The sequence below is a fragment of the Electrophorus electricus genome, chromosome 2 (assembly GCF_041902795.1).
Source record: "Electrophorus electricus isolate QZ-2024a chromosome 2, ASM4190279v1, whole genome shotgun sequence".
NCBI lineage: Eukaryota > Metazoa > Chordata > Actinopteri > Gymnotiformes > Gymnotidae > Electrophorus > Electrophorus electricus.
Window position 1 is genome coordinate 25,439,235 of NC_137498.1, and position 15,450 is coordinate 25,454,684.

Genomic DNA, 15,450 nt, shown 5'->3' on the forward strand with positions numbered 1-15,450 from the left:
TGATTTCATGAATTTGTGCTAAAGATTTACACTATTCATCAATTTATTATCAGTGCTGCCTCTCATTTATGTAAACTATAGGTGCTGAATGTGTACTTTTGTACATTCTTTCCAGGTTTGCTAGAAGCACCAAAGCTTTTCAGTTTATCTGTGTCTAATGAACCAGTAACTAATTATGCTGCATTTTCTTGCTCAGAGGTGTTGGGCCAGAGAAAGACCATGTCTACCTTCAACTCCACCACCTCCCACCCCAGCAGTTGGCTACTCGTCTCCCTGGGATCTCAGAAACAGCAATGATATTTGCTGGTGTGGATGTCACCAAAGAGCCCATACCAGTCTTACCAACAGTCCACTACAACATGGGTGGCATCCCCACCAACTATAAAGGACAGGTATTACAAAACCCTTTTTGTTGTAATGCCAATACACTTTCTAAAAGTGTTGCTTGCATATATTCAAATGAACTCGGCAAATAAGTAAAATATCAGGCCATCTGCTCAAGTTATTCATGACTTGATCTTAATTCAGTAAAATAAAACTCTTATGAAGCAGATCTATGGAAATCTGTATTACTAATGCCTTGCATGAGGATTTGTTCACATCTGTATAGGTCATCACTTACAAAGATGGTGAGGATAAGGTAGTTCCAGGGTTGTATGCCTGCGGTGAAGCTGGCTGTGCCTCTGTGCATGGTGCCAACCGACTGGGAGCCAACTCACTGCTGGATTTAGTGGTGTTTGGCCGTGCTTGTGCCCTCACTATTGCAGAGAACAATACTCCAGGTAATCATTCATTTTGCTGATGCTCACAATTCTAGTATTACCTGATAACATTTTTTGAATATATTTTACTCTGAATGATCAAAAAAGGTTAGGTGTAGACAATTTTATTGATTGTAGGAATTTGTTAAAATTGATTGTAGGAATTTGTTGTTTTGTTGTGTAGGTGAGAAGATTGCACCCCTGAAAGCCAATGCAGGAGAGGAATCTGTTGCTAATCTGGATAAAATGCGCTTTGCTAATGGCAATACCAGAACCTCAGAGATCAGGCTAAATATGCAAAAGGTACAGTAGAATTGTTTTCAAGATAAAATTTGCAATACAACAGTAAGGATATTTTGAAAGTAAATATTTAAACTAGAAAAACTATAACTTCTGAGTCAAGAGGGTTTTGGCATAATCTAAAAATTCTAAATTTGTTATATAACCTTTTACAGATTTAAGGTATTAATAACTCTTAAACTGTCTTAAATTTAAAATAGCATCATCTTAAATTTTATGCTTTAGACATGTCTTTGCTGTCTACCCTTTCAAGTTCAAGTTCAAGTTTCAAGTTTGGTTTATTCGTCACATACATAGTCATACACAGTATAACTCGCAGTGAAATGGTGGAGAGTGCTCTGTCCAAACTGAGGAAAAGAAAACATGGGTGCATAGAGAAATATAGATATTCTCTATATGTGGGGAAAAAAAAAAAAAAATATATATATATATATATATATATATATATATATATATATATATATATATATATATATATATTCTATGTATGTACAAAATATATTAACAATGTATATACAATATATGTATATTATGATTATATACACAATGTACAATGTATATGGTTGTGTATATATGTACACAATCTACAGAATGTACAGATCCATTTTGTATAATAACATATCTACAGTTGTTGTGTAACAAGGTAATTGAATATAAATATATATATGCAGATATACAGTTATGTTACATGGTGGTGGTGGTCCCCACAGTTTATCAGTTTCCCTGATTCATGGCCCGAATGGCCTGTGGGAAGAAGCTCCTCTTCAGCCTCTCTGTCTTGGTCTTCAGGGAGCGAAAGCGCCTCCCTGACCTCAAGAGAGAGGAGAGTCTATTGTTGGGATGGGTGGGGTCCTTCACAATTCTCCTGGCCTAGGTCTGGCACCGCTTGTAGTAGATGGTCTGCAGGTCAGGAAGTTCTGTGTGAGTGATGCGCTCTGCTGAAGGCACTACCCTTTGGAGTGCTTGTCTGTCCCAAACCAGACTGTGATGTTCCCCATGAGGATGCTGTCGATAGTACAGGTGTAGAAGTTCCGCAGTACTTTGGAGGGCAGTCTGAAGTCTCTTAGGCGTCTGAGGTGGTAAAGACGCTGACGAGCCTTCTTTGCCAGGGAGTTGGTATGGCGGGACCAGGACACGGTGGAGAGAGTATGGCGGGACCAGGACACGGTGGAGAGAGTAGATAGTTTCAGGTACCTTGGTGAACACCAAGGTACCTGAAACTATCTACTCTCTCCACCGTGGTTCCACTGATCCTCACAGGTTGGTAGTGCCGCTCCTGCTTCTTGCTGCAATCCACGATCAGCACCTTTGTCTTACTGACGTTTAGGAGGAGATTATTTTCCTGGCACCAGTTTTCCAGGTGTTTAATCTCCTCCAGGTAGGCCCTCTCATCGTTGTCCAAGATCAGACCCATGACAACGATGTCGTCAGCAAACTTGACAATGATGGTGGAGCTGGAAGTGGCTGTGCAGTCGTAGGTGTACCGTGAGTAGAGCAGGGGGCTTAGGACACAACCCTGAGGAGCTCCAGTGCTGAGGGTGAGGATGGATGAGGCGCAGTTGCCCACCCGTACTGATTGTGGTCTGTCTGTTAGTAAGTTGGAGATCCAGTCGCACAGGGATGTATGCAGTCCTAGATCCCCCAACTTAGTAGTGAATAGGGAGGGGATGATGGTGTTAAATGCTGAACTGTAGTCGACAAATAGCATTTTAATATAATTTCCCCTCCCATTCGATAACTTCGTTATCGAATAATGAAGTTCCAATGACTGGTCATCTTAGAATTAACTAATAGTCATTGAGTGTAAATCTGTGAACTGCCTAGTGAAGATGACAAGCTACATTTTGAGATTTTATGAATTTATATTTTGCAAATACTGAGCTTGCAACAAATATTGAAATCGTCTCAGAAATCAGCTCGTTGTCTGGTAGCTATCTAGATAATGCTAATGTTTCAAAATTTCAATGACATTACATAGCTCGTTAGCTATGATGTCACTAGCAAGCTACCATAAAAAAGGATCAACATGGTTTTATTTATAGCTGTATAATAGCTGTATAGACTAGCTGTATAACTATTTTTTGCTTCTATTTGTATGCATTGCTGATGGTATCGTGCTGTAGTTTTTGTACAAAGTCTGTCGTATTTATATTTTTTGTCAGGTTTGGTCAGTTTCTTTTGTCAACCCATTTGGTTTATTCAGTTATGCCCCTTTTCAAAATGATATCTGCAGACACCCTGTTAACTGAACCGTTAAGAAATTGAAATTTGCATTTTCTGCATTTAGAAGATTCTCTTATCAAGAGCATTGTCATTTACTCATGTAATGTGTCTAGGCCTGTATACTGTTAGAGTTCAAGATACCGTTGAACTAGAATACTGTTGAAATGTGGTTCAATTTTTAATCCAAAGTTTATTAAAAAATAGTTCATGCTGAAATATATGCGGTAGTTCAAAACTCAAGAATTGTTAAATTACTGATTGCTCAACTCCCATTAATTTGTCATAGTAAAATTGTCCATTTCATTGAATGCAAACCTAACTTCTTAAACTCCAAGTTTATTTAGTTATTAATTCTTGTTGGTTGACACACCGGTGTGTTAATTTTTTCCTGATGTTTTGCAGTGTTTTTATCAATATCTTTGGAATATGGTAGTGTAGAAATATGGTACAAATATTTCTTGAATGTTTGGTTAGAGTCTGAGAGGTTACACATAGAGGTTTAAATGTTGGGTTAAGATGCACGTCATCTGTTTCTCACCATGTGATTCTCGTGTTCGTGTGTCGCTAAAGTCTGATCCATCTCGCTATGTGTGATTGATGAATTTTTGTGTCAATCTGTATGAAACTAACCAATAAACAGTCATGAAATCACTAAGGCTTCACATCAGAAACATTTGCAGTGCTCTAGGTTAAATGGTAGGAAAAGAGCTCAGATTGTTCTGAACATTTTGATATGAAAAATGTGTATATCATGCTATATGTAGGAACCTTTCAAAGTGAAAAAGAAAATATGCAAAAACATAGAAAATGCCCTTAGACCTCAGAGGGTTGAACAATAACTCTTGTGAGCTAGCAAGTAACATGAACAAATATTAAGCATCAGTGAATTGTCATCTTCAGTTTTCTACTCAGATTTTTGATGTGGTTTAAGTTTGGGATTATTCACTCAGAGCCATTCAGAGACTTCATCAGAGGCATCATTGTTTCTTTCTTCCTTGTCTCTGTGGCTATATGTGAATTTGTATATTGAATAGTTTTTTAACCTTTCCCTTTTTACTGTTGGCTGAAAGCATTGCAGAAAAAAATACTACAGTCTGGCTATGTCTGTAAATTTGTAATATTGAAAATATTGGAACCAGGATTGGTTTCAACATTCAGTATATGTGATTTCCCACCCACTGTACAGTGCTCTTGAGATGTGGCTGGTTTCACTGGTAAGGTTACAATAGAAAATTTTCTGGCATCAGCAGTGTGGTGCAGTTGATGAGCTGACATACGCTGGATATTCTGCACAAAGGGGTTTGATGATTTCTGTTTCATTGAGAATACATTGTGAGTTGAAAGGTTAAATGCCTGTGCATTCAAAGGCCCTCTTCAGGTTTTAAAGCAACAGAGCAATTCCTTTCTGATTCTTTCAAATGGAGCTCACTAGCTGAAAACTTCGATAGCGCATGTTCCTTGTTTGGTCACCCACTGAGTGAGGGAGGGCAATGCGCACAACAATACATACCATGGGAAGATAAGAATTGTTTGTTTATGACATCAATGTTTTGTAAGACAAAATAAATGTTTGTGCATAAGAGAATGCATACAATTTATTTACATTATTTCCCCCCTTTTAGCCCTTAAGCTACGAAGCTAATAGCAGTGGAGCTAATATCATTTAGCCTTCTAGCAACGAAACTTAACAATGAAGGTAATATAAGCTTTTTGTAAGTTGGCAAACATAGTGATGTTTTAGCAAAAAAAAGTATTGCACACTCTTGATGTATAGTGACTGAATTGGAGGGGTTTTGTGACACTTTGGAGACACCTAGTGGAAAATTCTGTGTAGCTCCTGAGTAACTAATATATATGCTCAGGATTGTTCACCTGGTGAATGTAGAGCATAATTTGATTGGAATAATAATTTGATAGCCCCTCCCCCCAACACCTTGGTACTCATAGGTGTGAACAAGCATCACTCAAAGAATATAGCTCTTTATGGCCCAACAGCAACCACGAAATCTTGTGGCACCCCTGCCCATTCCAACTGCAACAGAGCATCAAGGTGCATCAGACTGTGTGCTTGTGGGTCAGCACGGTGAACCTGGCTATCCAAGATGTGCTCCAGATTGTGCACTAGATTGAGATCTAATGTTAGCAGTCCAGGGAAGAACACCAAAGTCACTCTTGCTCCTGAAACCACTCGAGCACCACCCTTGTGCAGTGAGTTGAGACATTAGCCTGTTCATAAGTACCATTACCATCAGAGAAGAACATCAACATGTACAGGTACACATGATCTGCTCGGATTGCAAAGTACCTCTTCGTGTTTTCATTCATAAATCCCAATTTGCCTGTTATAAAGTTATTAATCAGAGTAAAGATGTACACTCCAGAATTAGAATGGCTGGTCCTGGTCTTTATTGCAAGTTAAGTATAACATACATTTGTTGCACTCTGTGGAGTATGTCTGACAATTGCACAGAACTCAAATTTGTATACAGTTACCATCATTTATGTCCAAATATACATTACTCAACATTATATAAATTGAAATTTGATACCATTTATATCTCAATAAAAAACAAAACAAAAAAAAAAACCGATCACATATTGCCTAGCTAATAATCTTGTACCTGAATAATCTACTTTTTCCTGCTCAGTAGTAGCCTTGAAGCTCTCTCCACCATGTCCTTCAGTGCCCACAGAATCTTAATGAATGTTTCTAATAGAACGGATAAATCTTTATGCTTTCAAATACACTTTTGCATCACTCTGCACCTGGTACAGAGACCTTCAGATGCCACCTATCACCTTATGAGAATACAGGGTGATATTTAACTCTGTAATTTTTTTTGCCTAAAAATATTTTATTACCTCAGTTCAGAGACTTCTGCTGTGGTAGTTGTGGTATCATGCCATCAAATTAAACAATTTTTGGTGCCCCCCCCAGACCATGCAGTCCCATGCCGCTGTGTTCCGCACTGGAGAGGTCCTGAAAGAGGGATGTGTTAAAATGGATGCCCTGTACCAAACATTGGATGACATCAGGACATTTGACAGAGGTTGGTCTTGGGTTTTGATTCTCAGGAATACAGATATCAGGTATTCTATAACTCATACTGCACTCTCACTGGACAACTGTACCATTACAAACACTGTAATTTTTGGTGATGACATTACTGTATTTTTTGGTGATGATACTTTTGCGGCATTTTCACATAAAAGTATCTTAATAGTGTAGGGAAATGCTGATAGATGCCAGTTTGTTATACGTTCTTCCCAAAAGTAAACCAGAAAAGTCTGACTCTAAGCAGCGGAGCTGGAACTAGATGATATTGGAGCTTATTGTTCTAAATAAAGATTTGGGCCTAGAAATTCCACAATTTTTAATGGAAAAACAGTAGAACTTTATTGATATGATGATTAAAAAGTAGTGATCAGCTCTTGTAGATGCAATCAAGATGCAAAAGGATTGTCTTATGTCAGCCACCACTGCTATCTGTCAGTGGTACATTCCATGGAGGGGCTTATCCTCCCATGGCACCTCCTCTGTTTCCATGGTGACCTTGTTTCTCATCTGATTGAGTCACACCATCAGCTCATTCTTGGAGACCATTGCTTGGATCTCTTCATGGATGTTTCATGTCTCACCATGGACAGTAGAGCTTATACTTTGGTATGCCCCTTCCCCCATCTTTCTGACTGGCCTACAGCATTTGCATATTGGGTCTTCGGTGGAGTGCCCTGTGCATTGTGAGGAGTTTTCTGGTCCTGACATCTGCAGCTTCTGGTTTCTTGGCCATCTTATTTTGCCTGCTGTGTATGTGATGACTGGCAGGACATACATATTTTTGGCTGTGATCTTATTGATCCATTTCAACTGACACTTGAGGACCTGCTTTATCCTGTGGAGGTACTTGCATTTTGCTGTACTTGTTTCTGCCTCATGGTTCCCATGTGATTGGAGAATCCCTGTATATTTATAGCTGTCCTCCAGGTCTGTCTTGATCACTGTTCCTCTTTTTACTATCAGCAGACTACACTCCTCCAGCCCAAATGACATTCCTATGTCCTAGTTGTAGATCCAGAGGTGGATCTACAGGAAGTGGCTAATGGTAGTTCTGCTCTGGAATCTATACCCACGCTCATTCTTATTGATAATCTGGCTCAGAGGATTTAGGTTTATGCAAAACAGTAGTGAGCCCTGTTGTCAAACCTCATCCACATATGGTTTGTACAAGTAGACCATTTACCATCAAAATTGTGCTGGTTCCTCAACATTCAGTGTGAACCTTTTTGTTAATCTGGGCGATGCCCGATGTCCGAGCTGGCTTGGCTCTCTTTCTTCATTCTCTCATGTTTTAAAAGTTATGCAAATTTAATTGAATATTAAGCACACACATGCACAGTATATCTTGAGGGATACAATCAAGTGTTCTTTAGAACAGCACACAGCAAAAAGATTTTAGAAAGGGCTAATAAACTAAAATTGCCAAAAGTATCTCAAAAATTACTTTTTATAAGTGGTGATACTTTAACATTGAGTCATTTAATGTTTGCAGTTTGTCACCCTCCTTAACCTAGATATATAAATTCTCACTATGGTTTCTCAGGTATTGTTTGGAACACTGACCTTGTGGAAACTCTTGAGCTGCAGAATCTGATGCTGAATGCTATGCAGACCATTAATGCAGCTGAGGCACGCAAAGAAAGCAGGGGAGCTCATGCCCGTGAGGATTTTAAGGCAAGGTTCATTCAGTGCTCATAATAGTTTAAGACAGAAACAGATGTCATTTTTAACTTTGGGTACTTTTAAAGCCAACTTATTGGTGTCATATGATGTATTTTTTTGTAATCGTTTAGAAAGAATAAAGATCAAAATTAATCCATTGTTAAACTGTACACAATTCATGACATCATTGGACTGATGTTATGTGCATCTATAAGAGCAGTGAATTCCAGGTCCCTTGCTTTGATCATATTTTTTCTATACATTGTGCATTAATAATTCTGTGTTTATTGGATACAGGAGCGCGTAGATGAGTATGACTACTCCAAACCAATGCAGGGTCAAGATAAGAAGCCTTTCAATAAGCACTGGAGGAAGCACACACTCTCCTACATTGATCCTAAGACAGGAAAGGTATTTTTGTATTTTGTTTAACTGGCATGTAGCTCATTCATCAGGACGTCCTTGTTTGAATCTTTAGTGATATGTGAAGAGATGGTATGAATAAGGTAATACTAAATTTACACAGGTCTTGCTGGGTTAAAAAAAATGCCGGAGTATGATTAACTTTTTTTTATTTATTTTTTAAAAATTAATTAATTAATTTATTTTTAGCTTTATAGCATCTCAGGTTCATTTAGTGTAATATATTTTGTGTTTCTCAGGTCACTCTGGAATATAGGCCTGTGATTGATGATTCTCTGAATGCTGAAGACTGTGCTGCCATTCCACCTGCCATACGTTCCTATTAAACACATCCGCACCTCATGATCTCAAGCCTCCTACACAGTTATCAATATGTGCCCTCAAATTTCTTTTTGCCATTCTTCATAGTAAAATTGGGTGTCCTGTTCTGTGCTTTAAACTAAGTGCATTGAGAGCCTTTTTAAAAATGTGTATTTTAAACTCAGTATTTTTTCCCTTGACAAATCAATATTTATTCACTGGGCAATAGATTGTCTGTGTCCATTTATGTTCATCTTACTTATCTTGAGTTTGTAAACCTGTTGGATCAGTAAAAATGCTTCAAATATGACTATAAATAAAAATACAATAGATATGTGAACCTGTTTGTAAGTACTCTGATTTTAGCATGTGCTTGGGTGTTCACTCATTTAAAGAAACGCAAACTGTTATGCAGTGTCTAGCAGATTTAATTTGTATTGTGTTCTGTTGTGAACATAACAGTTCTAGTTCTGGTGATCCTGTCCTCAATGGAAACTATACAGATTTTATAAGATATTGACCTGCCTGAATAGTGAATAGAGGTTTGTTAATTTTCATTGTTGCTGTACTGATTTTTTTTTTCTTCTTTTTTTCTTTTTTTACTGATCATTTAAGTGAATTGCCAAAGTCAAACTCAAACTAAATAGACATTGCAATACTATTACATTTGCTGTTGGTGAATAAAAGTTCAGAAAGGAAAAAATTATTATTTTTTTAAATACATTTCAGCACATATGCTAACAAAAAATGAGCAGGGGGTTGACAAATATTCTATTATTGAAAATATACCACTTAGCACGAAATACCTTTTAATAAAATAAATGCTGCATATTCAAGTGTAAACACCTGTTTTACTCAATACTTAAGGGTGGTGTTGTATCTTCATTTTGTCATGTGCTTTTTTTTTCTTCCTGTTATTGAAAAGGCTCTTTATTCCCCATGTTATGAAATATTGTGTCTTGTCTTATGAAGTCTTATAGTGTCTTATGAAGTATAGCGTCTTTGGATAATAAATAAATAAATAAGAAAAACAGAAGGTGGGAAATATATATATATCAAAACTGTAGTGAAGTACATGAGGTTTGCAGTGAAACAACTTATTTTAAAATTAAAAAAAAAACCTATAGTAGGTGTAAGTTCTGCCATAAGAAATTCGTTAAAATGGTTAGTCGATTTGATTGAAGGGAAAACTTGCATGAAAATTTTTTTTTTCAGTTTGCATCCTGCATCCAGTTACACGGCTCAGAATACATGCCTTTGCTCAATTTGAGGACACTGATTTATATTCCCACCTCCGTTTTTGTTGATCGTAGACAGAAAATCGTATATAGCTGCAGATTTGCAGCATGACACAGAGTCCTACTTTACAAATGTGTCTGACATTCAAGTTCACAAGTCAGCTGTGTGCAGAGCAAAAAGCTGTCACTGATGCAGGCACATCAACACTTGCATGTAGTTCCCAGCAAAGGCTGAGCAACAAAACACCATCTGTCAGAAGGTGATTCACATTGCTAGCTTTCCAGATGTGCTCAGATGTGTGGATAGCACACATTTTAGTATCAAGACCCCCATGCATCATGAAAATGAATATATCAACAGAAAGGGATACTATTCCATCAATGCTCAGGATATATGTGGTGTTACTCTTATCACACATTATGTGATCAAATGGCCAAGTTCCAGACATGACAGATACATTCTCAGGCTTATGACACCATACTTGAACCCAGTCAACAAGACTGAGGAGCATTTCAATGCAGAATGCAATGCAAAACCAGAAATGTGGTACAACAGTGTATTGGTGTCCTCAACTAGCATTAGACCTGTTTGCAGAAAGGTAATTATTAAAAAATGAATTTAAAATTCATCGTGCTTTTATGTAGAAAGGCTATGTAGCTAATACATTGCTTGCAACCCAAATATAATATTTTTCTGCAACAAGCTTGATATGAATAAGTTTAAAGGAATTTTTGCACATCTCTTGCTGAAAAGACCTATAAAACAAGCTATACAATGAGCCATGTAAGATGTATTTATTGTAGAAAATGTGTTAGGGGAAGTAAAAAAAGGAAAATAATAGGAATAACAAAATAGTGTTCATCTGAAAATAAGAATAAAATTGTCACTTTGCAAGCACTGTAATGATGTAAATAATGTATGTTGATGGAATATTAATTTGGACATTTATTGTTTACAATATTCTATATTCTATTCAAAATAGATTTATTAGTAAATAGAACTTCCGTGCCATAGAAGGACCAAGTCTTGTTCACAGAGTAACAGAGGAGAGAAGCTTTGAGCAAATTCACACATACAACTATATCTCATAGAAACATGTAGTCTTAACTACTAAAATACAAATGCATAATATTGAATAAACAATTTTCCATCTGAAATAACAGTTCAGTCACTTCTTTGGTACCTATGAGGTGAACAGAACTCACCATACAGACTGTAGAGGTTACATGCAAAATACATAGTATCAAAATACGGAAAGCAGATGGAATTCCAGGATGGATTCTGGGTGACTGTGACACCGGAGTTAGCTGGAGTCCTTGCTAACATTTTCAATCTATCCCTAGCACAGTGCACTGTCACCACTCCTGAACAAGTTACTGTGCCACAATAATGAGATCTAGTTCTTCCATTTTGTTACTGAGTGATCTTGTATTGGCAATATAGATGCTGGTCAGTGTAGGTTTGTGGAGAGCATTCCTTTTCCTAGCTTGTATCCTAGCCTGGAAACCTCACTTCTACTTCCTTTCTCTCTCCTCCACTATACCACCTTTCAGTTGGTATAGTGATCCATGGACCCCACTGAATACTAGCTCCTTCAGAATGTAATGGTCATATTGTAGTAGTTTTAACCCTTTAATACATTGTCAATCACACTTCCCAGGGCACCAGCCACTAGGAAAATATAGTCATTTTAATTCATTTATTAATGATTAATAATTCAGTCTCAACCTATGAACGTTGCCAGTTCAATAACATGATTATTTCTCGTCTACCAAAAATTAGAACATCACTAATGACTAAGGTATGTTTAATAAGTAAACAAAGATAGGAAAACATGCATAAAAATCATTGACTAAGATTCTGCTAATGACCAGAGATATTGAGTTCACTAGAATAACTATAGTAAACAGACCTAACAGTATAAACAACTACCATTAACCCAAATGATTTGTGATGAATTAAAATACCTAACTAGGCTAATAAGAGAAAGAAAAAAATGAACCAAAGAAAAACTGTTTTCAAATAACCTTTTATAACAGTCTGCCAACAAACAACAAACAAAAACCAACAAAGGAAACTTATTAAACAAGCGAGATTAGTGGGGAAAGAACACAGTTAAAGGCTGAAGGCAGCAGCCGCGCCTCTGGACCCGCCGCCATTGTATGCTGCAACTGCGGCCCCAGACCCACCAGTTCCTGTTCCTGGAGTGCAAGAAGTCACACCACGAGTCCCCATACCTCGTGCCAGGCCTGTCCCCTTGCCTTATGCCAGACTTGTCCCAGTGGTTGCTTCTTGAAGCTCTTCTGTGCCTCTAAAGGCTGCCACTGCCATGTTGCCTGTCTCCTATGTGTCCGCAGACCTGCCTCCTGTTTCACAGACTTCATTTTCCCTGCCCGTCCTGCCCAGACCTGTGTCTTCTGCTGTCTCTGCCCCTGGGTTCCCACCCATCCTGCCTTAGCCTGTGTCTCCTGTTCCCTGTGGGCCTCCTATGTCTCCGTTGTTGCCTGCTCCTACTGCCCCATTGTTTTTGCCTTCTCCATTGCCTGGTTTTGTTTCTGATCCTGTTGTGTTGTCTGACCCTGCACCCATTTCTGTGCCCGTTCCAGTTTCTCTCTCCCTTTGTTTCTGTCCCTGTGCCCATCCATGTGTCCGTTCCGGTGCCCGTGTCTGGCCTGTTCTATTTTGCATTTTTGTACACCTCGTCCTCCCTCCCGGCATTTTTCTTTCCCTCAGTCTGTTTCTGTTGTGAGTTCTATTTCTGCTCCCATTTCCACAGCCACCCCTGCTGCTACTTCTGTTTCGGTTCCTGTTTTTTCGGTTCCTGCTTCTGCTCCTGGTTCTTGTCTTGTTCTGTCTGCTCCTGTTGCCCCGGTTTCTGTGTCTGCTTCTGTTCCAGTGCCTGTTCTTTGTCATGCTCCTGTTTCTGCTCCAGTGTCTTGTCTAGGTCCTGTCCCTGCTCCGTGTCTTGCTCGTTCTGTTCCTGCTGGTGTCTTGTCCTATAACTGTTTTGTTTTTTGTTTTTGGTAATTCCTGTTTTTGCGCACCCTGGTGTTGCGAGCTTTGGGGTGTGGTACTGTTATGATCAGTCCCTCCCAGTTTCTGTGTTCCATGTTTCCCCTGTCTTGTGGGTTTTTTTTTTTTTATAGTTCCATGCCTGTAGTTTCGTTTTCTCCACCCCCTGTTTCATTGCTTACACCTGTCCCTCATTTCTAGCTTGTTAAGTCCATGTATTTAAACCTTGTCATGTGCCCTGGTCTTGGCTGTTCATTGAATGTTTATTTTGTATGGTTATGTTCCTTTGTACTCCATGCCTATGTTTTTCCAAGCTTTCGTACTTCTTAGCCCTGAGATTTTCCTAGCGTCTTTTGTTTTAGTCTGCTTCCCGTTTGACTTCATGTGTTTTTGTTTGTTAATCATGTATCCCCATACTCGCTGTGTTGGCTCTTTGACCTGGACTGCCTTAACGACTCTGATTCTGGATTTGCCCCTATTAAATCTCACTCTTTTCCGCTCATGCATCCACCTCCTTTATGTGAGTATGCAAGGCAGCATGCTTTATTCGACATATGTATCAAACTTCATTTGTTAGATCAGCATGGGCCTGAACATCTGGTGTCACTTTTCTCACAACAATTCGATGGCTGCTTCCAAACAAATCACCATAGTCAACACAGGGATCAATGCAGCCAAATATACTCCAGCCAAGATGTTCTTTGTGTGAATGGCTCATTATCCTTGCCTGACTCAACTTCTCTGGGTATCTGGTCTTGAGAACAGTTATAGCCTATGAGCAGACCAACCTCTTCAGCAAGGTACTCTAGATGAGGCCATGCCCTTGCTGTCTTCTGTGTAGAAATATGACTTAGATTTGCGGGAATAAATTCTCTCGAATATGTTACTGGGATAGCAATTTTCTTCTATGAATAAATGCATCTGACCTGCAGCCCAGATAACTTCAGACTTAGAATAATTGTGCCTCTGGATAACAACATGGAGTGTTTTAATTGCACAGACTTTCTGTGCATTCAGGGTTTCTGCCTTTTCCTGCAAAATAAGGATGGTATCACTTTGGTTGTCCAGAAGTGCATAAAAGAGAACTTCATTCTCCGGATGACTTCTTGTGGACAACCATACTAGAACAACTGTAGATGTGTTGGTGTTGTTTATGTCTTGCACAACTCTGTTAGATATTGCTTCATTTGACATTTTATTAACCTGCTTAGACTCCATTCTTTCACTTGATATTTTGTTTTCCCTTATGTGTTTCCCATTTTCCCTTTGTGTATTGTCCTGTTCTTTCTGTCTGCTCTCCTTGGGGTGGTCTTCATGTAAACATGTTGGGTGTTTACCCTTACATAAGTCACAGAAACCCCTCCTTTCACAGTTCCTTGAATGGTGTCCTGATTTCAAACATCCAAAACATAATGTTTTGATTTGCACAAACTTGACTCTGTAGTTAATTTGTCCATGAACTTTCGACATGTGTGAATGTCATGGCTTGACACCTCACCTTGAGTTTTCTTCAGAGCTGCTTTTCAGCACCTTTGCACCAATGCTTCAGGTCCTTGATGTCTTCACTTTTTCACCATCATTAGACTTCAAAGCATAACAAGAGGTCACTGGATTGCAAGCTATTTTAGCTTCCCTTGTGACAAACTCAACAAACTTGCTGAAGCCAGGAAATGTCTTGGTTGCTTCTTTGATCTCAACAACCTTTCTGTTCCATCTGGCAGTTAACCAATCAGGAAGCTTGGTGAGTATCTTTTGATTTTCGCTATAATCATTTAGGACTTCTAGACCCTTAATCTGAAACATTGATGCTTGACAGCCTCAAATTAAGTCTGAGAACTCTCTTAGTTAAATACTGCCCTTAGGTCGAATCTTGGGCCATGGGGTGAGTTTATCCCTGAAAGCCTTAGCAATCATGAAGGAGCTTTCATACCTTTTATCCAGGATGTCCCATGCTGGATGGTAGGCTGCATCTGTACCCAACAAGAAAGAACTCTCAAAAGCATTCTTTTCTATGCATACTTGCATAGGTAACAGACCTTCTCATTTACTGGAGTGTTCTTCCTGTCTATCAGTGTTTGAAAGGACATTTTCCCATCTTTAAACTTTAGTGGATCTCCAGTGAAAACAAAAGGCTCCAGTATTGGGTGATGGTTTGCACTGATGGACTCTGCTATTGCTTTAGCAGGTGGGTTGTACCATCGTAGCAGGTTGTATATGTGTTTACATTTGTATATGTGTATATTGTGATGGTTCCACTGACATACTGGGAGATATAGGTGTCTCCTGTTATCTCTTCATTTGTGCAAATTACCTGCTCATAGACTTGCAGATGTGCACTTGCAGCATTCATCTTCTTAACTGTCTGTAAGCACTCTATCATTCTGTGCTTTTCTTCTCATGCATTTTGTCTTGCAGCTTTTTCCGCTTTTTGTAGTGCAAGTTTCTCTCTGTTCTCAGCTTCAAGGTTCTCAA

General features: G+C 38.7%; 1 protein-coding gene across 1 annotated transcript in view; it reads left to right on the forward strand.

Moving 5' to 3' along the window:
* The window catches only part of sdha (succinate dehydrogenase complex, subunit A, flavoprotein (Fp)), a 23,680-nt gene extending 14,110 nt beyond the window's left edge, over window positions 1–9,570 (forward strand). Inside the window, exons 9-15 of the mRNA XM_035528901.2 lie at window positions 197–392; window positions 611–782; window positions 946–1,064; window positions 6,223–6,334; window positions 7,886–8,016; window positions 8,302–8,415; window positions 8,667–9,570. Coding sequence (XP_035384794.1) covers window positions 197–392; window positions 611–782; window positions 946–1,064; window positions 6,223–6,334; window positions 7,886–8,016; window positions 8,302–8,415; window positions 8,667–8,753 — 931 coding nt within the window. The 3' untranslated portion in view covers window positions 8,754–9,570. The remainder of the gene's footprint in view (window positions 1–196; window positions 393–610; window positions 783–945; window positions 1,065–6,222; window positions 6,335–7,885; window positions 8,017–8,301; window positions 8,416–8,666) is intronic.
* The last annotated feature ends 5,880 nt before the right edge of the window (window positions 9,571–15,450 follow it).